Below are 23,246 nucleotides of genomic sequence, written 5' to 3' on the forward strand. Positions count from 1 at the left end.
AAGATGTAACTTACCACCGAGCTGACTCAACAAGTATCGATGCCTTACTGAAGGGTACTCGGAGTTTGGTATGTTAATTAGTCTTAATATTCTCTAGTAATAATCGATGCATAACTACGTTTAATCTGCCAATCACCCCATTCCCACGAGCCCTTACCAAGCACCCCACGTGCAACCGGTTGCAGGTACAAGTGGCATCTGACGCTGAGTTTACCTGCGAAGCAGCATGTTCTACGGTCATTAGCCCACTGCTATTATCCGGGGATCTTGTTTGCAAGGCTGATCGATATGAAACCGACTGCCCTGTTCCTGTCACCTTCCGAATAGTATGCCCCGCGTGCAAAGGTATATAAGCCTACTCAGTAAATGACAATACAATATATGAAAGGAAATAATCTGCTGATGTTAGTTTGGGCCCTCTGCCTGCTTTAAGAACATCGAAAGATCATATGGGAAAGCTGGCGGCATCGCAAAAAACCCATCCATCCACTCGGCCCCCTCAAGCGCATCCGGCCCCAGCCCAATATCTTCAAGGAGAGATGCTCCGTAGCTAGCATCTACAATGGGGGCATCTACGGTCCCAAACGGGTTGTCTGGCTCCGGTCTCATACCGCATTTATCGGGCCTTGCCTCCTCCGGGGGACTGGGCGGGAGTTGGAACCAGAGATGGTGCAGTAGCCGCGCATATCGTGAGGCAACGTGGTTTTCATTGATGGCAATGGTCTGGAGGAGGGTGATGAAGCGTTGGATTAGGGATATAGTGTGTCCATAGCGAGACTCGGGAATTGCGCCAGATGCGTGGGCTTTGTACAAGAATACCGAGGAATGGATTTCATAGCTGTGATATGTCAGTTGATTGGCATACCAGGTTGGACAGTAACGACTTTAGGACAGGGAATGGGGAATAAGCTTACAGGTAAAACCGCGTCGGCATACACCGTAGCTGGGCCTCCTCGAACTCTTCGGTGAACACTTGTAAGAGTGACTCGGCCGCATCAAGAGCTTCATAGATATGTCTGGCATCTGCACTCGCCATTGTTGAATCCGGAAAATATAATCTAGCCGAACTCCCTCCATCTTGAAGAGGCACTCCAGGACCCGAGCTGGGATTAACTGTAGCCCTTGACGCACGGTAGAGCACAGCCTGAAAGGCGAATGCATTCACATACAACCGTAGATATTCCAGCATAATTTTTAAACACCCCGACAGGGCCCTGGAAACTGTGATCCCCCTCCAAGCACACTGCCACGCCGCCATAGCCTTCCCCGTGTCATCGATATACTTGACATAATCGCCGCGAGTGATTAGCTCGACAGTTCGAGATTTAGAGGCGAAGAGGATATCATGGGCGTTTCCAAAGAGGGTGGTGAGCTCGACTTGGGCTTGGATCCAGGAGGCGTAGTCTTCGCACAATGGGGATTGCGACTGGGGTTGGAGAGAAGGGAAGTCTTGGGCGATGAAGCGGACAGAGAGGGCAGGTCCACGACACCAGAAGGCTTGGCCCATGCGTATTGATATTTGGCGGTCTGAGAGGTATGTAACTATGTCCGTGTCAGGGAACCATTCTTTGTCTAGTTGGATAGAAGAGGGATATACGAGTCCAGGCGAGGCGTTTCCGCTGCGCCACGGGGTCCAGTTCATTGCCTTCGCCGCGAAATCCGCTATCCTCCAGTCGAAGCCGGTATGCAAGCCTAACTGCAAGTCCAATAATGGACCAGGCTGCTTCACCACCGCCGTCATCGACTTGGCTGAAATTGAGGAGGGTCCATTCGCCGAGGAGAAGGAGACCTTCGACACAGCATACATGGCGCGTGCTGGGTACGCCAAGCACGACGTCAAGTATGCGTTGGCGGAGATGGTCACATATTGCGGTATGGCAAGGGGACTGGTCGGGGCGATCTTTGGTTGCGATAGCCAGAATTGCGGTGGTGAGGAATGCTTCGTGTTGGAGCGTTTGCTGGATGTTGCTGGGGTTGAGGACGCCCACTGGGACTATTGGGAAGAATGGATGGTACGAATCGCGGTATCTGGAGGGTCAGCTGAAGTTAAAATAGACAGATATAGGGTAAAAGTTGAGTACATACACTGATAACAGTTCGAGCATAAGGGGTAGGGATATAGTCCCGTTGTCAAGCAACGGATGAGAGATACATGGGTTCCCTTCTGTATCTCCAGTATTTTCTGAGACGCCTGTGCAATGATGGTTCTGTATATAGTGTCTCCCGCCGGTACTCAGGAGCACCTTTCTGGCATTCCTGTCGAGCAGGTAGGGGTTATCACCGTTATCCTGGGCTCGACTCTGATCTTCCGGCTGCCCTGCCGCATTGGCAAGTATCAAAAGTGCATCAGACGGGTTCTGCAAGTTGTCGTGAACATGGTCTCCAGATGTTGTGGAATGCAGTGACCCATTTTCAGGCGACGAGATGGGTAGAGCCGGTATCGTTGATCCCTCATTCTCCTGTCGCTGAGCTGCATGTCTTTTCTGTCTCCGGAGGTGCGAATAGTCTCCTCCTCGACGAGACGTGGCCAGTACGCATTCAACTCCTTCGCGATTGCACTTGACGCAGGGCGGTTTGTTGGGGTCCCCGAGTCCTCGTCTAGCATCCGTGGTTAGCAATAGTTTTCTTCGAACCGAAGTCCTATTTCAGGGATCCTCTGGCTGTTTCAATGCTGCAATTGCCGCACCAGGAGAAACGTACAGATCACATCGTGTCTTGCGAGAGCGGCATCTCACGCAGGCCCGGTACTGCCGGAGACCTAGTCCTTTCGTCATTTCGAATGACGCTTGTAGACGGAGAAAAGGATGGTAGACAGACGGCAATAGGTAGCACAACCTGTGTCGTTTGGAGTTGTTCCAGCAATGTAGCCGAGGTTATAGACGGCTGTAGATGTGACTCGTTTCCCCGCATTGAAACGACTGTAGACGGCTGCAGACGGCTGTAGATCATATCTGCCTGGCAGTTTTGGAACGGCCTGATTTGTCTTGTTTGCGGTATTGTAGTGATTCGTTGGTATAAAGAGTTTTGTCAAGTATATAGGTAGGATTCTGGAACCCTCCCCACGCGCCTTGTCAACCATAGCAGTCTCACAAACAGCGCACCAACTACACCTTTTTTGCCGGAACTATTTATAAACGAACTTGGACACCATGGCTCCTGGCCGTCTGGCGTCTCCTATTGTTGAGGCTCCTACGTCTCATCTTCCTGTCGAACCGCAGCAAGTTGAGCACATGAAGGCCGCTTCAAACGACATCTACGGAAAATACTATCCATCTGATCCCAAGTCCCTCAATTTGGAGTCCAACTTTGGGCCTATGGATCCAGAGAGAGTGGGATACCTCCAGCCAACATCCGTCGATACGCCACTGGAGATTATGCACGAAAGGTTCCAGCGAGATGGCTATTTATTTGTATGGCAGTCCGCACTCTCAAGTATTCAGCTAATTGTACTATGATAGGTCAAAAGATGCATTCCAAAGGAAGCCTCTTTGAGATGTCGCGAGGCTTATTTCAATTATATGGCTCCCAGTGGCCTGTTACAAGAAGGGACCAAGCCCGTCGATGGCGTATTCTCGCACAAGGACAGCAGAAAATATCTTCCACCCGGCAACCTCCGCCGATTGTTCGGCTTGAAAGATGATGAAGAGAGCGAGAAATACCTCGAGCTGATGATATCCGCTCACGAAGCCCAGTTCTATCTTAACTTCTGTGCTAACCAAGAGCTTCGCGACTTTATCAGCCGTTTCACTGGCTGGGAGAAGCCGCACATGCTTCAACGCACGATGTTGCGGGCATTCGTTCCAGACAGCGAGCTCACACCAGTACATTTTGACCAGATGTATCTCCGTGCTGGACCACCTACTAGTCTCACAGCGTGGGTACCCATCGGTGACGTTTCCCTCGAAGGAGGGGGCTTGATGTACCTTGAGGGCTCCACCGATATTGGACAGCAGACTGAGGCAGGCTTTGCACGCAGCGCCCAGAACCTGACCGATGAAGAGCGTGTTAGCGCTTTTAACAAGAATATGAGTGACGGTGGGTTCCTCAGTCGGGATACTGTGGCCTATGGGAAAGAAAGACGCCGCAGATGGCTCATTGCCGAATATGAGGCCGGGGATGTCATTTTCCATAATCCGTGGATGGTGCATGCCAGCTGCAAGAATAAGGACCCGAACAGTAAGATTCGACTGGCTACGGACCTGCGATTTGTAGATCCCGAGAAGCCATATGACCGGGTGAGTACTCATTTGATTGTCGATTGGCGTCCCGTGTTAACTTTATCACTAGCGGTGGATGAAGGTGTATCGCCCTTTGGATGGCTTATAAATACGCCAAATAGAGTCACCTATACAGTAGCATTATACTATATTCAATCAAATCCGTTACTCATCAAAATGTTGTTCAACTTGCCTGAGTTAAATCACCGTTGCCATGATCGATCACACAGGTCATTAAGATGAAGTAGGATATATGAACAAGTAAACTGGCTGACATGGAAGGCGTACATTCCTCGTGCGGGTCTTCTGGAGACTTGTGCTACAGCAAATAATATCCTTCGCAATCGTCATCGCTCCAGGTGCTGCAGCCGTCTACAGCCGTTAGCTGCAGGACCATTTCCCCACGAATGGGAAAACTTGGGAACTCTTGGCTTCTCGTGCCGAAGGCCTGAATGCGGGGAAGTCTGGAGTTAGTGCTAGTTCAACCTAATTCATGGGGTATTCTGGGGTTGGCGTGGCCGTCTACTGCCGTAGTACAGCTTTGGAGTAAACATGAATGTTGTATGTGTGCCCTCTATCCGCTGACACATATAAAGATTCCAATCACCAGTTCCTATTCAGGGCCGTACATTGTTCTGAATACTACAAATACCATGTTTCTTCAAAGATTCATTCGCAACGATGCGACACGGACAGACCCCCCTGAGATTTACAATTTACGCACGGTACTCATCAGCCTCGTGGTAGGTGAAGCTCGCGTCTGTTTCTGAACCCAGAACGAAGATATTAAAATCGATAGGCATGTGGAGGTGCACTACTCTTTGGCATGGATATGGGTATAATTGGAGGTGTCTTGACGATGGAACCATTCAAAGAGTGAGTGCTCAGCCTGTATATATCCTTGTCTTCACATACTAACCGATGCCAGACAATACGGCCTTAATAACAAATCCGCGACAGCCCTTGCCAACCTCGAGTCCAACATTGTCTCCGTCATTCAGGCTGGCGCGTTCGCAGGGTGCTTCTTCTCCATATGGCTGGCCAATCGCATCGGACGGCGCATGTCGCTCATCCTCGCGTCTGTTCTAGTTTTCATCGGGGTGGCCCTGCAAGCTGCAGCTTCTGGATATATCGCGTTGATATATGTAGGGAGATTCGTGGCAGGGGTAGCTATTGGTATTGCCTCCACGGTCAACCCGCTTTATGTGTCAGAGAACGCACCTCGTGGGATACGAGGCCTTCTGACTGGATTTTACCAGCTTAGTATTGTTATGGGTTTGACTGTACGTTTGCTTTGACTTCTTTTCAATGGCCCAGCTGACATAGGGAGCTTGCCTTTTGGATCAACTATGGCTGTTCATTGCATGTCAAGGGCCATGCGCAGTACATCATCCCACTTTCTCTGCAAGCTCTCCCGGCGGTGGTCCTGTTCGTGGGGATGATGTTTGCCAGCGAATCTCCCCGGTTCCTCGCCATGAAGACGCCGGATAAAGCTCTCATTGTCCTCTCCAAGATGCGGAACCTGCCTACCGACCACCCCTATGTCCGGGAGGAGATGCAGGGAATTCTGCTTGGACTTGAAGAAGAACGATCTCTTGCATCTAGCAGCTCCTGGCTCACACTGATCAAAGAGGCCTTTACCGAGAAATCGTATCTCCGTCGCAGTTTCTTGTGCATCACGCTGATGATGTGGAGTAATCTGACTGGTACCAACGCGATGACCTACTACAGCCCAACAATCTTCAAGAGCGTGGGACTGTCCGGTTCTTCTGTGAGTCTGTTCGCTACGGGGATTTACGGTATTGTGAAGTTCATTGCCTGCTTTGTCTTTATTGTGTTTGTGACGGACTCCCTGGGCCGGAGAAAAAGCCTGTTGTGGACTGGCATCGTCCAGGTAGGTCCTCCGCGAGCCGTGTCGGTTGGATATATTCCGTGCTAACAGAGGTCTAAAGGGGCTGGCGCTGTTTTTTATTGGCTTTTATATTCGATTCGATCCGCCAGAGGAAGGAACAAATCCAGATGCCGCGGGATATGCCGCATTGGTAGCCATTTATATATTTGCCGCCGTCTACCAGTTTGGTTGGGGTCCTGTTGTATGGACATATTGTTCGGTAAGATCAACTTTTCTTCCTGGAAATTCATCCTGAGGTACTAACAGCATTCTTAGGAAATACCAGCAGCCCGTATGCGAAGCCTGCAAATGGGAATGGCTACAGCCAGTCAGTGGCTGTTCAATTTTGTCGTGGCCAAAGCCACGCCCAGCATGTTCGCCACACTCGGCGTGAATGGCTTCGGGACATATTTTGTTTACGGATCATTCTGTTTTGTCATGGTAGTCTTTACCTGGTTCCTCGTGCCAGAAACCAAAGGTATGAATTGCGCCTTGTCGATGGAAATTGGCCAGCTAACTCTACTCTAGGGTTGTCATTGGAAGATATGAACGATCTATTTTCCCACTATAATGTCCGGGCTCGATTTATACCCTCTCGATTAACGACGATTGAAGGCGTCGGTGACCTAAAACTTTGTACAGAAAATAAGGAGACTGCATAATCAACCGCGGACTAAGCTGATATAAACGAGTAGCAATCCAAATAAACAAGAGGATTTCGAGATGAACAAGGCGGCCAGCCCTCTTAAATAGTGGATTAATACTCGTAAATAAGACAGGAAAGATCTTTAGTTATGTATAAGTCTGTGTAATGTGAATGGCACGATATTAAGAAATTTGTATATATAATAGAGCAGACTATTTCGCCATTAAAGATTTTCAAGTACGCTATTCTAATATATAGAGATATAGTAGGTTTATATGGAAGTTTTCTGCGCATTTCCTGGCCATGAGGACGTTTTACTGAGAGAATCATTTCTGCTGCGTGAAGTTAACCTACATAGAATCCAACACATACGTTCCCATCGTTGTTACTTGCGTCGTTAGCCAGTGGGATCTATACTTGATACATCTTCCATTCCATAAACGGTGGTCCGGATATCCTAATATACCCAACGATCATATGGGATATCTTATGCCATCGAGAGTTTACTCTACCTGGAATTTATCATATATGCATTTATTAAGGTGGCTCTACTGGCAATATTCTGGACCAGGATTCTACTTTTAATAGCTTTTTACCATCGCGGTGAGATGAGATATTTGAGGGCGATCATGCTATACACAAGCTGTCCACTAGGTACATAATGAAAGGCAGCAATGGTCAACCTTCTTACCGAAAATATGCACCAAGGTATGCCTGAATATGGTCCACAGTCTAGCATTCAAACTCAACTTTGCATTGAGCAGAGGAAGTAATTCCAATACCATAGAAATCCGTGCCACTAGTGGGCTCTTCGCCCTCAATATGGGTTTGGCCACCATAAGCACCGTGGCATTCCCTGAGGAACCATTAGCATTATTCTATTTAATATATACATTGAAAAGTTAGGGCGCCATACAAAAATGTATTGATGTTGCAAGAAGCGGCCCACGCAAACCTGTTTTTCAGTCCATCACCATCGACCCAGGCAAAGTCGGTACAGGCGCCGGGACAGTTATCGTCACAGTCCATCTCGCCGACTTGGTCGCCGTCCATGTTAAATAATATAACACCGTTGCTTGCAGTCAGCGGACCTTCCACGATGACCGAGTTATCTCTCATCCAGCCAACGGCAGAGCATGTGGCTGCCATAGCAGTTGGAAGGCATGAGGTCACAAAGAGTGTGGGAAGGATGGACTTGAACATATTGGTCAAAGATATAATGTATATGACGAGAGATATAAGTGGATGTGATAGGATTTGATGCTCGATTGTGATGGTAAGGAGTGCTTTGAAAACTGCATGAGTTATCAGTCTTTAAATACGTTTTCTCCGGCTATTAAATTCAGGAGTGTTAAAAATATTACCATTTATCCTGAAGGCGAGCCAAGGCATCTTTGGCCCCTGGTTGTTCATAGCCCTCTGGAGAAAGATTATGGGGCTGTCTCTGAAATGCTGGGGCGGATCTATGTACACCGTAACGATGCCAGTCCATGAAATCCACCTGCCCCTCGTGAACTGAACATAACCGACGGGCAGTGGGATCGTCAGGGCCCGCGCATGGAGGCAACTACGTTGTCATAATACACAGGCATGGAGATGTGACAATCACCAGCGGGCAGTGCGAAGCTTGTGCGCTGGTTTTTGGACAGGAAATGCCATTGATTGACGGTCTCTCAGAGCCGCCAACTCCATAGCCATTCCTGTAAGACCAAGGCGCAGCGGATAGCATAAACGATTGAGGCTCCCCGGCTGGACTAGTCAACACGGGCAGTAAAGGACATCCACACTACTAGGCAGTTTCTCAGACCGGGATGCGAGATCTTTGCTGCATAAGGAGTCTAGCTCCATCTGCTCAGCCTCTTTGGCCCCCCTGAACTGCCAGCAACCCCTCGATTCGTTCATTGCACGACAGCAAAAGACTGCCACTCCGGGCTCCATTAATCCCCGAGACGCAATCTCACTGGGCAGGGATCGTGCGCCGAGATGTTCAGTGATGGGCAAGGTTCCTTTCCATGGCCACTCAGACCTGTTTCCTGCTGTTGATTTCCCCACAGTCATTTTACCCACCTCGCCGGGTGAAGGCCAGAGGCTTGAGTCCGCGGAGATTTGTTCCACGAGAAAGTACGGAGTACAAGTCTCCAGTAAGCCTGCGACCGCCCTGGTTCCTGTCAAGCCTCATCTGCTTCCCCAGACCAACTCTACTCTTTCGCCAGCCTTCCTTCTGCAACATACTGCGACTGTCTCCAAAATCACACGGGGCATGACCGGCGCTACGTATTCTTCATCCACTCACGCAATTGTTGGAGATGATGGATTATAGCAGCCCGCCTGCTGGCTATGTCCTTCGGAGAAATGGCACCTGTACGGAGACCGAGCAAACATGCGACCACCCCTGGGCTTCTTGGTATAATTGTTGCCCTGAGGGCTCATATTGCTCAGATGACAGGATGATCTGTTGCAAGACCAAATCAGGGTGTGCAGCGGTCGTCAAGGAAGATCCTCACTGCGCAAATAATGCGACCTGGGATCTATACTACAACAACGGAGCTTACTTTTGTTGTCTGCACGGGAAGCAGGGCTTTGTGGAAACATTCCCCGGGGACGGTGGAGCAGGCATTGGCTGTGCAGACGGGGAACTAGATAATGCATCCCAAAGTTTACTGCAGGTGATTGCAACAGGTGAGCCCCGACTGGAACAGAATTTACAGCTGTGTTGCGGTGACAAGAATGGAGAGCTAACAGCAAGACTCTCGGTTACCAAGGCACTGGATCCGCATCACCAACGCCATCCGTATCCGCGACGCCAACCGAAACGAACACACATACCCCGTTGCCAACCGGATCCGAGTCTGACTCCTCGTCTTCCGACAATGCTGGGACTATTGCCGGTAGCGTTGTTGGTGGCTGTGCGGGAGTTGCGCTCATAATTACACTACTTTGGTTTCTAATAACCCGTCGGCGGGAACAGGTCACATCTGGGACAACTTCTAATCAAAACACGCCGGCTGAGGATGATAAAGGTCCGTATAGAGCAGAGCTTGCTAATAATCCTATCAGATCAGAGCTATCTGGCAGTCCTAATACTATGGCTCATGAGCTACCTGTTGATACACGCTAATAGTAAAAGTTGCAGTGAATGCAGATCTATTATGTATTTGTACAGCCTTGCCAGAAATTTGACAATATCTGTCCTTGCTCGTTCGCTACAGTATGCCATGTTTCCTTCCTTCCAAATGCGATACCTCGGGCTGCTCTATATCTATCTACCCATGGGAGTGGCTCTCACGGAGTAGAACATGTAACGCACTGTTGCAGGATTTGCAGGTTGCTCATAATCTGGCCAAGAGGTTTTTCATGAACTGGGTGGCGGTTCGGTTTATTAGCTTTCATGTATCAAGTTATGACTCTTGGGTTTTCTAGTCTGGCCGGCACGATTACTTCTTTGCTGTTGGGGTCGCCATTTAATATCATCAATTTGCAAGGCCAGAAAAAAAAAAAAAAAGACTCTTCATGTGAAACCAGCTAGCCCATCAGTCGGGGGGTCAGTTTATAGTAAGAATGTAGAAGGTACAGTCCCGGGGAATTGAAACCTAGATGACCGCTAGTTGATAGAAATATTAGGGAATTAATGCTTGTTATTTTCCAGCACACTGTTAAATATTCCTGATAGAATATCAACTTCTGCAAATCCACTGGCAATTTTTAGCTAGGTTCTCCTCAGAGAATTGTTGTTGCTCAACTGGTAGTAACTATGTAAATCACTGCCATCCCTTTAAGGTGTCTGATTTTAGACCCTCGCATTCTAGTTGCAAACCCAAGCCACAGACCAGATATAACCGAGTTCTCTGTTAGTTGCATGGGTAGTTATCGGTCTTGTCTCTTGCCCCAGTAGAGTAATAGTGCCAATTTGTCCAAGCTTCGATGGCTCCACAAACAGGGAGCGTAAACACACCGGAAGTAGTGATACCATTGTAGAAGATATCATCAATGGTCGTTTCATCACTGGTATCAGCAGCTGCCCACCCATTCTTCTCCCCGTTACTGAAGTATCCATTGAGAGTACTGCATCGTTTATGTGTTAGCGCGTGCAATATCAAAACACTGACAAGGTAGCGGCAGACTTACCCATTAATGATATTCTTGACAGTAATCCCACCATAAGCCGACCCATCCAGCTTATCAGCGCCGGGGAGGTTGAAAAACCCATGGTTTATACCCCCAGAGCTACCGTCAGAGTTTTTGTACTTCTTTGCCTCAGCAGCAACAAGATAGTATGCTTTATTATCATAACAATACCAGGGGTCCGTGACGTCGTCGGTACTGAACCACCGGTATGCATATTGTTCTGATGGCGATGCCTTTCCATCAACGCAATCACTGCCAGTATCCAGGATAAATGGGCCTTCATCTGCGAGGCTCCAGGCCTGGGGGATGAGGTATGCGTAAAGTGCAGTCTCAACATATTTCTGGAGGTCGTAATCACTGGCAACGCCATTGAAGCTGAAAAACTTCCCGTCCTTGATAGTATTGTAAAGGAGATCAATCGAGTCTGAGGATCCGTTGAAAATGGCGCCAACGGAATCATTCAGCCCGGATTGCCACTGGTCTGACATGGTCCCGATCGCGGTGTCGAGTGCTTCCTCGTTTGCGAGCTGCGTTCCCCTGGCGTATTGTTAGTTGAATAACAGGATTCGATTGCGAGTAGCATACGCTGCGGTATTTGTGTCCTTCAGGATGGTTATGGACTGAGTGACCAGCGGGTTTACCCAGTCTTTGACTGTCCCCAGCTCATTGGCCAAATCCTTGTTGTTAATCTTGGTAGCAACCAGTTTCGATTCTTTGAAAACTGTTTTGACGAGACCGATTAACACCAGAAGGATTCATTCAATATAGGTAGACTCACCTTTATTCCACATCGGTGACATAGAGAGGGAAAAGCCCAGGCTAATGATATCCAAGATTATATTGTCAACACTAAGACCCTCCTCTTTCAAAGGGGCAAAGGTCCCAAGCATATCCGAAAGCTGCTCGGAAACAGCATTACTGCCCGCGGTGATAGCGCTATTAATTCCCAAGTATTGCTGAGTACGTTTATTAGCACTAATATTTCATGAAGGTAAGAATGACTTACACGCTCAAGCCAGATCATGGAGAGTACAATCATGTACCCAGCAGGATGGTTAAACTCATCACACTTGACTTGGAGGTTGGAGCAGCCATCATTATCGGCTAGGTTCTCGCAAAACAGGGTTTCCGTATACTCGAAAAACGAGCCGAATGACTGAGAGAATTGCGTTGCGCCGTCATTACCCTTGGTGTTCCAATTGTCTACCGCAGCATTCCATGCATCTTCGACTTTGAGCTGCTCCCACCGCTCCAAGGGGTCCATGTCACTGTCAGTTGCAGCAGGAAGCGAGCAGTTCATATCGTTCCAGTCGGGGGAAACAAGGCCATACAGCCATTTGTACACAATAGGTGGAGGGGTCGATGGAAAGGACGGTGTAGTGCTAGTTGGAGTGGTGACCGGAGTGCTGGCTGAAGAACTGGCTATACCTGTACTATGTCCCGGCAGCGTAGCTTCTGCGAGGACAGTCAGGCCACTGTACAAAATGAAGCATAGAATGCGGCGAGTAAGATCCATGGTGAAATCCCCGTCTGGGCAGTGATAACGACGAAAGGCTTGAAACTTGACATCTCATGGCATCACGCTGCCTTTTATATATGCATCTTGGCAATATAATTATACAGAATATACGATGTTTGCCCTTGGCCACTTGAACGGGCCGGACTACACACCTACGGGGCCACTAACGCAGGAACCACAGTAAGCCAATATAAGCCAACACGGTCAACGATCCAGTACGACGAAAATCTTCACACACGTGCCCTCTCTTGCTGAGAAAGCAATATCTAGCACATTGGCTTTGTGCTAACGATTTCGGAGTTCCGGAAATTGCAGACATGATTAGGCCCCCACGTGCGGCCATGAAATTATGCTATCATGGTGCTGTATCCCGTGGTCAACAGCAGTTTAAGCTACTTGGTATGTGAATCACTCTTTAGTCGAGAGCTTAGCGTGGCTTAGCATTTAGGTATCCAATTATATTGCCGGGGTAAGCATGTGCACGCCTTCAGAATAGGTACCACGCAGGTATGCTGTTTTTCCCGCCCTGCTATACCCTTCTGAACAGGTCCCGCCTGGTCGAAAGACGAAGGGCAATAGTTTCCTGCCTTACAGGAGTAAAACTAGGGCATCCCGTGCCTGCAGGGCCCTGTCAGAGGATACGAAAGGCGTCCTCGCGGAAAGCCGTCAGCCAACTACGAGCATGCTGTCACGGCCCAGGCTGGACTATAATATGAGACCTAGCCCTAGACTTGGCCAGGTATTATACCAGTATCTACCTGGTATATACTAATGGTAAAGCCTATATTAATCATTTACTTATTATTTAAAGCTAGTTCTTTGATCCCTACTAGGCGCCGCCAGTGGTTCGACTACAGCTCCAGCTCTGCTGCGCACCTGCCTCTGCCCTTCGCTCCAATCAATAACTTCAATTGCACAATCCACAGCAGCCGGTACGTAATACTAGACTCTCGATGGTTTGAGTATTCAAATAATGACTTGCTTGGAAAGCCACTCGACTCTTACATATCGAGCACTGTGCGTACGGTTCTTCACTGCAGCTATAAGAATATTCTCCGTGATCTTTGCCCTCTCTTGGGCTTGATAAAGTATTACCTCTAGGATATGGCCATTTTGCCTTAGATGTGGCCGGTAGCCGCCTAAGTTAGTAGCACACATGTCACCTGATGCTCTAGTGGAAGCCAAATCAAGTCGTGCCTGTTTCGGTGCGTCCGTGTCCCATGCATGAATATTAAATTGTTCGAGGAGTGGGACGCTTTAAAGTCCAAGGAAAGTGAGCCATGACTAGATTTCAGATAAGATGTATCAGCTAAAAGCCAGAGAGCTGTTACTGTTATTTCAGGATTATGTATTTACTTCTCAGCACCGGTGGCCGTCCGATGCCTCTGTTTTTAAGGATCTTATCCGGGAATTCCTTTAGTACTGTGGGAAATGACAAGATATGAAATCTGTATTGGTAATGGACAATGTATCCTTCTACTCCTTAAAGAGTGTAAAGCAGGGACCTTTGAATTTCCACTTCCAGTTAGCTTTATGTCTGGGGATGGTTACCTAATATTACAGCTATGAACATGTACACTTTTCTTATTACCTATAATCCTAGGTTCCCTGCCCTGTTAGCTTATACTACTAGCTCTTGAGTTAAACTTTCTGTTGTTTCTTCTCTCTTTCTATAGTATCTGGAATCTCGACCGGTGGGAGTACCGGGATGAAAAAGGATTTCTTTTGTGTTACATGAGAGTACGGTTGCTTCCAGTATGACGAGGTTCTCAGGATAGGAGACTTTTCACAAGCCGAACATAAATTAGCTAGACCAGCCGGCCCACTGAGTTCCATCAATATACATGAGCAAGACCTGCCCAGTTTCTTGGGCACAGGTAGTGGATCAGTACATTTGTCGGAACATCCGTTTGCGGTAAACTCCGATTAAGTTCCGAACAATCGGGTTTTTCCTAATATAGATAACCCTGGAATTGATTCGTATCTCCCCGGACTTTATCCCCAGAGATTATCCCCAGAAAATGTCCCCAGAAAACATCCCCAAAGTTCTTCCCATGGGACTACCCTACACCCTTCATCGTCGCGGAAAACTATTGCTTCATCCTTATCCATCTTGGGGTTTGCGACATTGTATATCTGCCCTTGCTACCAAATATGTTTCAAACTCTCAGACTTGACTGGAAACGCCATGGATGGGCAATACTTTATTGTGCTGTATCAGCCATCGGTGCTCTTTGTTATGGATACGATAATACCTACTATAATGGAGTCCTCGCCATGCAACAATTCAAAAATGATTACGGCACGCACCGCAATGCAAGCGGTAATCTCGAATTACCTTCCTCTTTTCAGGCATTGACTGCTTCGGCTATCTATATCGGAGACTTGATAGGTGCAATCATCGCTGCCCCAGTCAATGATCACTGGGGTAGAAAAGCTACCTTTTGGTTGGCTTCCTTTTGCATATTAATCGGTGGTATCTGTCAAGTTGCCGATACCCTCTACCACGAAGCAATAATCACAGTCGGGCGCATTCTGATGGGCTTGGGAGTCGGGCAATTCACTGTCACGTCCTTGCTATATATCGGCGAGGTTGCGCCCTCTGCGATTCGTGGTCCAGCCCTGATGTCGTTTCAATTCCTCCAATCCTGCTCTCAACTGGTTGCGTCGTGTATCAACGAAGGCACAGAGAAACTCGAGAACAACTCATTGTCTTATAAGCTTCCCATGGGTGGTCTTGTCGTCCTACCGTTAATGATGTTTGCTTTTCTGCCGTTCATTCCGGAAAGCCCTATATGGTACATCTTCAAAAATCGTCAGTCGGAAGCCGAAGAAACCTTCCAACGAATCAATCGCAGTCAACCCGAGTACGACCCAACCGCGGACATGACTCAGGCCAATGACGCCAGGCGCATTGGCGAGCAGAATGCCGAGTTCTCTTCATGGAAGTCTCTGGTAACGGACCCGGTTGAGAGAAGAAAGGTCATATTTTCAGCAGGCGCGATGTTCAGTCAGCAAGTATGTGGGATTCTTTTCTTCTACGTATACGGCGTGGTTTTTATACAAGCCATCGGCGTGGAGGATCCTTTCCTCGTCCAGATTGTGATCAATGTCGTCCAGATCATCGCGGTCGGGGCCTCAGTTATTGTCGCTAACAAAGCTCGCCGCCGGGCTAACCTGATGGTCACCAATTGCATGATGCTTGTAGCTTTCATTGTCATTGGTGCCATTGGAACAAGACCTTTGACCACCGCGACACAGTATGTTATTGTTGTATTTTCATTCGTCGTCGTCGTCGGTTTCAACTTTGGCTTGGGTCCATTGGCCTATACAGTTGCACGAGAGATGGCAGTTGGCGTCAACCAAAACAAAATTATGTCTACTAGCATTGTTATATTTTACTTTACGACATGGGTGATCTCCTTTACCGCACCTTATCTTTACTACGATGCTGGCTTGGGACCAATGGTTGGTTTTGTTTATGCAGGCACTACGTGCCTTTCTTTACTATGGACCTGGTTCTGTGTTGGAGAGACAGCCGGTCGCACCAGCTTGGAGATTTCGCTTTTCTTCGCTGAAAAGATCCCGGTGAGGTCGTGGAAAACACACGTCTTCCCAGAGGAGTCGTTATACGAGCTCAAAGAGGCTGAGAACGACTTTGGAACGGAGACGGACGGGAAGGCGGAGCACGCAGAACTTGAAGGCGCGATGTAATTCAGTACAGAGTGAAGAGGCAATGATAATACCTCTTTTTTTTTTTTTTTTTTTTTTCCACTCGAGCACTAAGACATATTGCTGTGGTCGACTTTGTAGTTGTCAGGAATTAATGCTAAGGGAATTCTAGCACTAAAGCTGCGTAAGCAGCAAATAGCCAAGTATTTACGATGTAGAAGCTTGATGATAGTTTCACTTGTGGTATAATTACTGTACACGCTCAAAAGTTCATCCATTCTGTTGGTATCAGAGGCAGCGTTGGATTGAGGGTTGTTGAAAAAAGGGTATCGACTCTACTCAGATCAAAATTTCCATCAAGTCCATCAAACACGTTATCAATTTCCGAGAGGGAGAGATCATGGTCACGCCCGAACTCGTCGTCCGCCTGGTACAAGCCATCGAGCGGGTTCGGCTGTAGAGTAGAAGAGTCTCCAAGATTCGAGCTAAGTGAATGATTTAAGGAATACAAGGCTGGATCTGTGCTGGAGTTGGGTTGCGCGTTCCCGCTCGCGGGATGATACTCCTCTCGGGCTCTTGATGCGTAGCGCCTTGATTTGCTGGCCCCCTTGAGAGCATCCTGAGACAGTCGGGCCATCATTTTAGCTGAGACAAAGGTGTCACTTAGTGTCTCCAGGATCTCGCAGCTCTGGAGGAAATGGCGATATGCCCGCTTTCGGGTATGCGAAATTTTGCTGCTCCGCAAAGTCTGGTATTCAACTGACGATGCCAGCGAAACAGCGTAAGGCAAAGCAACCCAGTGGGTTAACGAAGGTTTGAAATCGCCAGAAACAATGGAAAGGATACAGGCTGCAGAAGAGGATTGTGCATCTGAGCTAGGGATCTGGTTCGGTCCATCAGACTGAGTTTGTGGTCGGCATCCAAGAATCCGGACGGAATGGTATAAAATCTCTAAGGAAACTGGGGTAAGGTTTTTGAATGTCAGCTATAGGGCAACGTATATTCAACATACGCCCGTGAATGAAAAGGAATTGACACTCACCCATCAACGAACTGCTCACGTCAGTAGCACCGACCTCACAGACAAGGCTCTCAAAGTCGGGTACAACTCTTCTGGAGAGATCGGCGTGAAAAACCGGACGAGGCCGATACTGAGATATTACTTCATCGAGAAGCTTACATATGCGAAGAAACAGCCTGAAAGATGGAAGGCGTTCTGGCACAAAGTTGAGCAGTTGCCCACCAGTATCTCGCTCATGGATAAGAGTAGGCCTGCCATTCGTAGCTGCATTGAGTCGATCCAGTGCCCAAACACACCAGAACAAACGGTGCGATTTTTCCAGATTTTTGCTTTCATCGGGATATGAAACGTGTAGACCAAGTGTCTGGGAAATTTCCACGGCTTGTGCGCAGTAGGAAGATGCGATCTCACTCGTGCAGGGCTCATCGACGTAAAAGGCCAGCAAGGTGGTTATCTGAAGTAGTATCATCTTATTCCGAATAATACCCGTATATATAATGGACTTCAAAGTTTCAGCAATGCGAGAGCGAAACTCCCTCTGCGACATGACACTTTCGATATGAGTAAGTCTGAGATGGGTCTTCATACAAGGGTCGAGTGATGCTATCAAGCAGATGCACTGTTTAAGTGCCAAGCATTCGGCATCTTCAAGGTCTTCAAGATTTTCGCCATGTATTATGGGAAATATGGGGTCAAATTTAGTGAAGTAGAGGCTGACCATCAGGCCAAGATCGCGTTCCGGAGGGAGGACTGACATCCATCCTCTTTGGATATGAAGGAAAAGTCTTTGAAACTGGAATGGATTTGGTAGTGGGAGATCGTGTTGCTCTTCGGTGCTTGTTGTTGTGTCCCCGTGGGGCGCAGACGTGGGTTGGGGAGCGATAAGCCAGACGCCAACCTTGGTACGCTGGTCCTCGTTATCTGTGACGGGATTTCCAGTCGCAAGAAAAGACGCCTCAGGACTAAAATTTCCAACAAACCGAATGGCGCTGCCGTTCGGAAATCGCGCATTTGGTCGAGCTAACTGAGATAATTGGCATTCTGGAGGTGGCTGCTGTGCCCCGTGGGTTGAACCATAACTATTCATGGTATCTCCTGCTTCCCCATCAGGGACATGATTATGTGCAGTGGCAAGTCTAAAGTTAGGCGTAGGAGCTGAAGTCGAATTGTTGAGGTGATCCGCCTCAAGAAGCCTTGGATGATGAAGACATCGCTTCTAGAAGTGGCAAGCGGGTCAGTTGACGCGGCTGGGGATATCTTCAGTATACTAACGTGGCGTTTCTTGCAGGAGTCACACGTTTTGTGAGAAAGCTTCCTTCTCGATCCAACACCGCCAACGTTGTCGGGAACGAATTTATACATGGCTGCAACGCTAGCCGGAGGTAGCAGTTCGTGCAGTCCCTACGGAGTAGACGCAGGTCATTCCTGCGGGTCTGCACGTGACTTGTCTTTTATGACAGCCGGAATATTAGTCAGAATTAGCCCTCTTCAAGGAGGATTGACCCTTTTTGGTGCAGTGGCATAATCTGATCATTTTATTGTCGGATTCAATGCGATGACCAATCAACACCACTACTACAACGATCGCTCAAATATGTAAAAGTAATGATATTAAGATATATATTTAAAGAATCTAAATGCAGGCAATTTTAGAGATTCTAATACCCCTGAATACGTGGCTAGCTAAACTAGATAGGTAGATAGGCGATGATTAATATTGTTGGTTGATCCACACGGTGGTTTGCGGCTAAGCTTGTACGGGAATATATACAGCCAACATCCTGCTACCGAACATAACACATACAAATATATATATATATATATATATATATATATACCGATGTTGAACGCGTGGCGAAGAAAGTTTTGGCAGCTCTGTATCAATTCGCATTCAATAGGCAGCCGTTCTGGTGGCTACAGACAAGAGGAGCTCCATCGCGGCTTCCACTTTGTAGCATAAGCTCTATCTACACGTGTGGGCATTAGCAAGTGGCGAGCGACAGGAAATCGGTTCCTTACCAACTCAAGATCGGCCAATGCAGCCTCGGGCTCCTGGTCTGGGTGAGTTCTTCCCACTACAAGGCTCTCACCCCACGCTCGAATCTCAGGCGGGACACCGGTTCTCTCGTTAGGAATGCGCACGACCTCGACTCGTCCGTCGCGCGAAATCGTGACCGTTTCGTTCTCGACCTTAATCCAGCCATGAGAGCATGCTACGGTCCACTCATCGGCACGCAAAGAAGTGCCCCGAGATATCTGGAAAACTCCGGTGACGCCCAGGGTCGTCCGCAGGATCACGTCGGCCGTATCAACAGGCGGTAGGTAAGGTTGGATCTGGGTTGTGAAGGCCGAGAGTGATGCGATATGATGGCCAGGCTCCACTCCCAATAAGAGTCGCAGGCCTGCAACATAGTGCACGCCGCCATCAAGAAGGTAACCGCCTTGGTGTGTAGGGTTACGCCGCCATTCGGTGACTGAGCGAAAGGTTAGACTTGCAAGTTGCCGCTGGGCATTGAGACCCACGGTTAAATTTTCCATTCTCGGGAACCATGTCATGTTGACGGCCTTGAAATCCAATTATTTTTCCCAGGCCCACCATCTGTTTAGCTGCATATTTGTAGCTCTCCAGGAATCGCCAATTTTCCGCGACGGTCCAGGACGGGCCGTTGATCTCACGACGGTACCACTGGATGAGCGCCTTTGCGTCCTCAATATTTCTAGCAACGGGCTTTTCAGAAAGAACATGCTTTCCAGCCATGAGAGCGGCCCTGATGAATCTTGGCTGGCTCTCAAAAGGCAATCTGTATCAGAGTGAGTATACCCTAGATCTGATGAAGATGTGCTCAACATACGACACAACCACTGCTTGAATATCTGGTCGTCTCAAGAGATTGTCTAGCCCATTCCCAGTATCCTCGGAGTATAGGTCGACATGACATGAAAGACCGTCGGCAATCGAACGAGCAGATGCGGCGGATCGCGAGTAAACAGCCTTGAAAGATAGATACTCTGCAGCACTCTCGATGGCAGGCTAAAGTAAATTAGTCTGGCAAGCCCTATTCTTCAGGTCGAAGAGCTCACTGCATGCTCCTCTCTGGCCCAAATGCCTAGGGTTTTACAGCTCAGCGAAGCCCTATATAACAAGGTACCGTTGACACACACCTCCTCCGAGGAGAGCAACTCCGATTGGTGGCGCAGACCCGACCATAATAGTGAGATACTCTTGTGCACTTGGTTCACAAACAGGACTGGGAAACAGGACCAGCAAGCGCTATTGTTGGTAAGCCCCGGTTTTTGTACCGCGGTCTGAAGGGGGCCCAAAACGGAAGGTCCGCCCACCACAGTATTCCGAAATCACTAAGCGGCTTTTGGAAAAACGCGACTACTCCCCGCGCAACTCCCCGCAATTCGGGGTTTCCGTAAGGGGAAGAGTCCGCGGTAGTTGGAGTATCAAGGACCGCAAACTTGACGATCTGAGCGACCCTTAAAGGGTGGCAAAGCCACTATGAATGGAGTGCTCCGACCACTTTGGGTGTCATCGTTCTTCTGTATCGGTCAAACCAATTCGCCATGTCGCAACGAGTTATCCAAGTCGGCGTCATTGGTGGCGGAGACGTGGCCCAGATAGTTCACCTTCCAACCTTCACCTTCCTCTCAACCTTATTTGCAGTCAAGACGATCTGTGATGTCTCTTTAAAGACCGCAAACCACTGTGCCAGTCGTTTCGGCATCCCACGCGCGACCACAGACCCAGCGGAAGTTTTCAACGATAGCGACATCGACGCCGTGGTGATATTGACTTCGGATGAGTTCCATGCTCCTTACACTGTCGCAGCCCTCCGAAATGGAAAGCACGTCTTTGTTGAGAAGCCCATCACCTTGAGTCTGGAGTCTGCAAAGGAGATAATTGATGCGGAATCCTTAGCACCGAATGGCGCCCGTGTCTTCGTTGGCTACATGCGACGCTACTCGCCGAGTCTCGCTGCCTTCAAGCGTGAGATTGCATCCATCGGGTGTGTGAAGTATGCCAGGGTACGTGACATTATCGGCCCAAATGCCTACTTCATCGGCCAATCAGGAGCCGAGCCAAAGAAATTTGTCGATGATATCCCAGCCTCAGCTGGGAAGGATAGAAAGGACCGGCTGCAACTGCTGTTGGGTCAAGCTTGGGGAGTGCCGTTCGCGGAACTCAGCTCAGAACAGATGGACTATTGTTGTCTTCTCGCTAACCTCGGCAGCCACGGTCTTAGTCTGATGAGAGAAGTTCTGGGTGGGCTTCCCACGGAAGTGCTTGCATCGACGGACAACGATCGGTGGTATACGACTATGTTTGAGTATCGAAACAAACCGAATGGAGAGCGATTCACGTGTTTATACGAAACAGGAATTGATTCTGTGCCTCGGTTTGACTCTCAAGTTGCTGTGTTCGGCGAGAACAAGTCTGTCTCTATTTGCTACGACACTCCTTTTATCAAGGGCCTTGGAATTACTGTCGAGATCGATGAACTGAATGAGCACGGAGAAAAGTGCCATAGATCACTCCAGACATCATACGAAGATGCATACACAGCCGAGTTGAGAGCATGGTACGACTGTATCGTTAATGGAGAAGCCATCAAAACTAGTGCTTCTGACGCGGAAGAAGACTTGAGACTGTTCAAGATGATGATGGCGAAATACCCGGAGCATAAGAGAATGCGTGGCAACAACAGCGTTAATGAATTCTTGCCTTCTGGGCCCTGAGATAATTAGCCTATTCCTGAATCTGGCCCTTTCATAATCCAACGCAAGACTGAATCAACGCTAATATTCTAGTGGTTACCGTGAATAAAACACCAGCACTGGGCCACGGGATTAGGATGTGGCTGAGGGCAGCATGATAACAAGGCTGGATTCTAGCGCTAACCCAGCCAGGCATCAGGGTAGAAATTGACAGCCTTACGAGATCAAGATTTCCCTTCTTCACAAAGCTACCCGGACAAAAGAAGCAGGTCCTATTGCGTGCTATTCCGGCGTGTTGTAGAGTAGACCGTTACGGCTGGGCGTGTAAATGTGTGGACAAGTAACTCAAAACTCTCCGACTGGCACGCTTTTCCCGCTTATGTCCAAGTTTATTGGTAGATAGTTTGAATACCTACAGGGATGAAGCTTAATAATACGTAGAGGAGGACGATTGCTAGGTCGTCTATATTTTGCGCTTGTGCCCAGCCGTGGCGAGGATTGAACCGTCGATGTCAGTTGCTTTCTGATTTACTAGCAGACAACTCGACTCAATATACTTACACCATGGTGTACAATGAGTCTATTATGCGTTTGTCGGAATGGGCCTAAAGTTTGGCCAAACAACCCCGTTTGTGTCCTGTGCCATCATGTTGCTCTAGGAGGTCCATTGTGCGAACCGACATAATCTTGCCCAGCTACCCCGTGTACCGGCCACGGTAGTGAGACTAACGGAAACGAGTGAATGTGTTCCGCAATATGCTCGAATAGAGCGTCACTGTCCGTATCTGGCTCAGGATGATCTGGGGGACACAGGGGGCAGCCTGGATAGCCAGTGGAGTATTATATGCACATCGCTACACGAAAACTGAGATTTGAGACTCTGGCGCATCGTCGCTGTGTTGAGCCACCAAATAGCCGAGGAATAATTTGTCGTTGGGGAACTTGGTTGGATTGGGACAGGCAAAGCATAGCTAATATTAAGGTCCTGGGTGATCATTTAGAATGTGGTCTGTCCGCTCCGTCCGAGACCCATATAGCTTTTCGGGCTGTGGGCAGTTGTTAAGTACTTAAGTGTAAGTGCAGATGTCCTCTTCAATGTGTTTTATAGATTACCCACTCAGCCCCTAACATCTAACAACAGTATCCAGTTGTTTATTATTACTAACCTGCATTTGTAACCTTCAGATAGAGACCGCGGGAGACTGAGACAGCAACACGGACATGTAAAAATGTGGTGTCCATCAGCGATATCAGGAGACCTTGGGTATGATACCTTGGTTATGGGGCCTTTGCAGAAGTGGTTGGCGCAATTTTTATGGATGGTTGACTGTTTCCAGGTATGATAATGGGTTCCTGCGTAATTGTGGGCACAGAGCTAGTCACGGCAGGGACAGATTTCACCAACAACAAAGATATCTGCTGTTCCCTTTCAC

General features: G+C 48.4%; 11 protein-coding genes across 11 annotated transcripts; 6 read left to right on the top strand and 5 right to left on the bottom strand.

Moving 5' to 3' along the window:
• Positions 1-82: 82 nt before the first annotated feature.
• Positions 83-2,811, bottom strand: ASPSYDRAFT_179790 (uncharacterized protein). Its single transcript, XM_040843489.1, has 5 exons — positions 2,701-2,811; positions 2,086-2,598; positions 1,598-2,028; positions 915-1,542; positions 83-838 (listed from the first exon to the last, which is right to left on the bottom strand). The coding sequence occupies exons 1-5, from the start codon at positions 2,772-2,774 to the stop codon at positions 406-408; spliced, it is 2,079 nt and encodes a 692-aa protein (XP_040702175.1). The 5' UTR covers positions 2,775-2,811; the 3' UTR covers positions 83-405.
• Positions 2,812-3,193: 382 nt separating this feature from the next.
• Positions 3,194-4,379, top strand: ASPSYDRAFT_204539 (phytanoyl-CoA dioxygenase family protein). The gene is made up of 3 exons (XM_040843857.1): positions 3,194-3,410; positions 3,459-4,235; positions 4,288-4,379. Exons 1-3 carry the CDS (start codon positions 3,231-3,233, stop codon positions 4,324-4,326), a joined length of 996 nt encoding a protein of 331 aa, XP_040702176.1. The 5' UTR covers positions 3,194-3,230; the 3' UTR covers positions 4,327-4,379.
• A 491-nt stretch (positions 4,380-4,870) lies between these two features.
• Positions 4,871-6,770, top strand: ASPSYDRAFT_90543 (uncharacterized protein; the record flags this gene model as incomplete). The annotated part of the gene is made up of 7 exons (XM_040852352.1): positions 4,871-4,960; positions 5,017-5,093; positions 5,146-5,500; positions 5,548-6,111; positions 6,170-6,328; positions 6,385-6,586; positions 6,637-6,770. The coding sequence occupies 7 exons, from the start codon at positions 4,871-4,873 to the stop codon at positions 6,768-6,770; spliced, it is 1,581 nt and encodes a 526-aa protein (XP_040702177.1).
• A 578-nt stretch (positions 6,771-7,348) lies between these two features.
• Positions 7,349-8,050, bottom strand: ASPSYDRAFT_133309 (uncharacterized protein). The gene is made up of 2 exons (XM_040840630.1): positions 7,671-8,050; positions 7,349-7,610 (listed from the first exon to the last, which is right to left on the bottom strand). The coding sequence occupies exons 1-2, from the start codon at positions 7,955-7,957 to the stop codon at positions 7,487-7,489; spliced, it is 411 nt and encodes a 136-aa protein (XP_040702178.1). The 5' UTR covers positions 7,958-8,050; the 3' UTR covers positions 7,349-7,486.
• A 752-nt stretch (positions 8,051-8,802) lies between these two features.
• On the top strand, positions 8,803-10,364 carry ASPSYDRAFT_46394 (EGFR-like transmembrane domain-containing protein). Its single transcript, XM_040847214.1, has 2 exons — positions 8,803-9,433; positions 9,517-10,364. The coding sequence occupies exons 1-2, from the start codon at positions 9,064-9,066 to the stop codon at positions 9,870-9,872; spliced, it is 726 nt and encodes a 241-aa protein (XP_040702179.1). The 5' UTR covers positions 8,803-9,063; the 3' UTR covers positions 9,873-10,364.
• Positions 10,365-10,602: 238 nt separating this feature from the next.
• ASPSYDRAFT_32419 (uncharacterized protein) lies at positions 10,603-12,395 on the bottom strand (the record flags this gene model as incomplete). The annotated part of the gene is made up of 5 exons (XM_040844979.1): positions 10,603-10,816; positions 10,880-11,416; positions 11,465-11,600; positions 11,658-11,835; positions 11,886-12,395. 5 exons carry the CDS (start codon positions 12,393-12,395, stop codon positions 10,603-10,605), a joined length of 1,575 nt encoding a protein of 524 aa, XP_040702180.1.
• A 320-nt stretch (positions 12,396-12,715) lies between these two features.
• ASPSYDRAFT_32420 (uncharacterized protein) lies at positions 12,716-13,626 on the top strand (the record flags this gene model as incomplete). The annotated part of the gene is made up of 5 exons (XM_040844980.1): positions 12,716-12,797; positions 12,895-12,905; positions 12,946-13,137; positions 13,179-13,415; positions 13,534-13,626. 5 exons carry the CDS (start codon positions 12,716-12,718, stop codon positions 13,624-13,626), a joined length of 615 nt encoding a protein of 204 aa, XP_040702181.1.
• Positions 13,627-14,552: 926 nt separating this feature from the next.
• On the top strand, positions 14,553-16,169 carry ASPSYDRAFT_204541 (uncharacterized protein; the record flags this gene model as incomplete). Its single annotated transcript, XM_040843858.1, has 1 exon — positions 14,553-16,169. One exon carries the CDS (start codon positions 14,553-14,555, stop codon positions 16,110-16,112), a length of 1,560 nt encoding a protein of 519 aa, XP_040702182.1. The 3' UTR covers positions 16,113-16,169.
• ASPSYDRAFT_46396 (fungal specific transcription factor domain-containing protein) lies at positions 16,147-18,462 on the bottom strand. Its single transcript, XM_040847215.1, has 3 exons — positions 18,364-18,462; positions 17,113-18,307; positions 16,147-17,030 (listed from the first exon to the last, which is right to left on the bottom strand). Exons 1-3 carry the CDS (start codon positions 18,451-18,453, stop codon positions 16,333-16,335), a joined length of 1,983 nt encoding a protein of 660 aa, XP_040702183.1. The 5' UTR covers positions 18,454-18,462; the 3' UTR covers positions 16,147-16,332.
• Positions 18,463-18,971: 509 nt separating this feature from the next.
• ASPSYDRAFT_58836 (Gfo/Idh/MocA family protein) lies at positions 18,972-20,299 on the bottom strand (the record flags this gene model as incomplete). The annotated part of the gene is made up of 5 exons (XM_040849595.1): positions 18,972-19,058; positions 19,111-19,565; positions 19,615-19,892; positions 19,944-20,122; positions 20,252-20,299. 5 exons carry the CDS (start codon positions 20,297-20,299, stop codon positions 18,972-18,974), a joined length of 1,047 nt encoding a protein of 348 aa, XP_040702184.1.
• Positions 20,300-20,630: 331 nt separating this feature from the next.
• On the top strand, positions 20,631-22,036 carry ASPSYDRAFT_204547 (Gfo/Idh/MocA family protein). Its single transcript, XM_040843859.1, has one exon. The coding sequence runs from the start codon at positions 20,662-20,664 to the stop codon at positions 21,832-21,834; it is 1,173 nt and encodes a 390-aa protein (XP_040702185.1). The 5' UTR covers positions 20,631-20,661; the 3' UTR covers positions 21,835-22,036.
• Positions 22,037-23,246: the final 1,210 nt, after the last annotated feature.

Source organism: Aspergillus sydowii (assembly GCF_001890705.1).
Source record: "Aspergillus sydowii CBS 593.65 unplaced genomic scaffold ASPSYscaffold_6, whole genome shotgun sequence".
Taxonomy (NCBI): Eukaryota; Fungi; Ascomycota; class Eurotiomycetes; order Eurotiales; family Aspergillaceae; genus Aspergillus; species Aspergillus sydowii.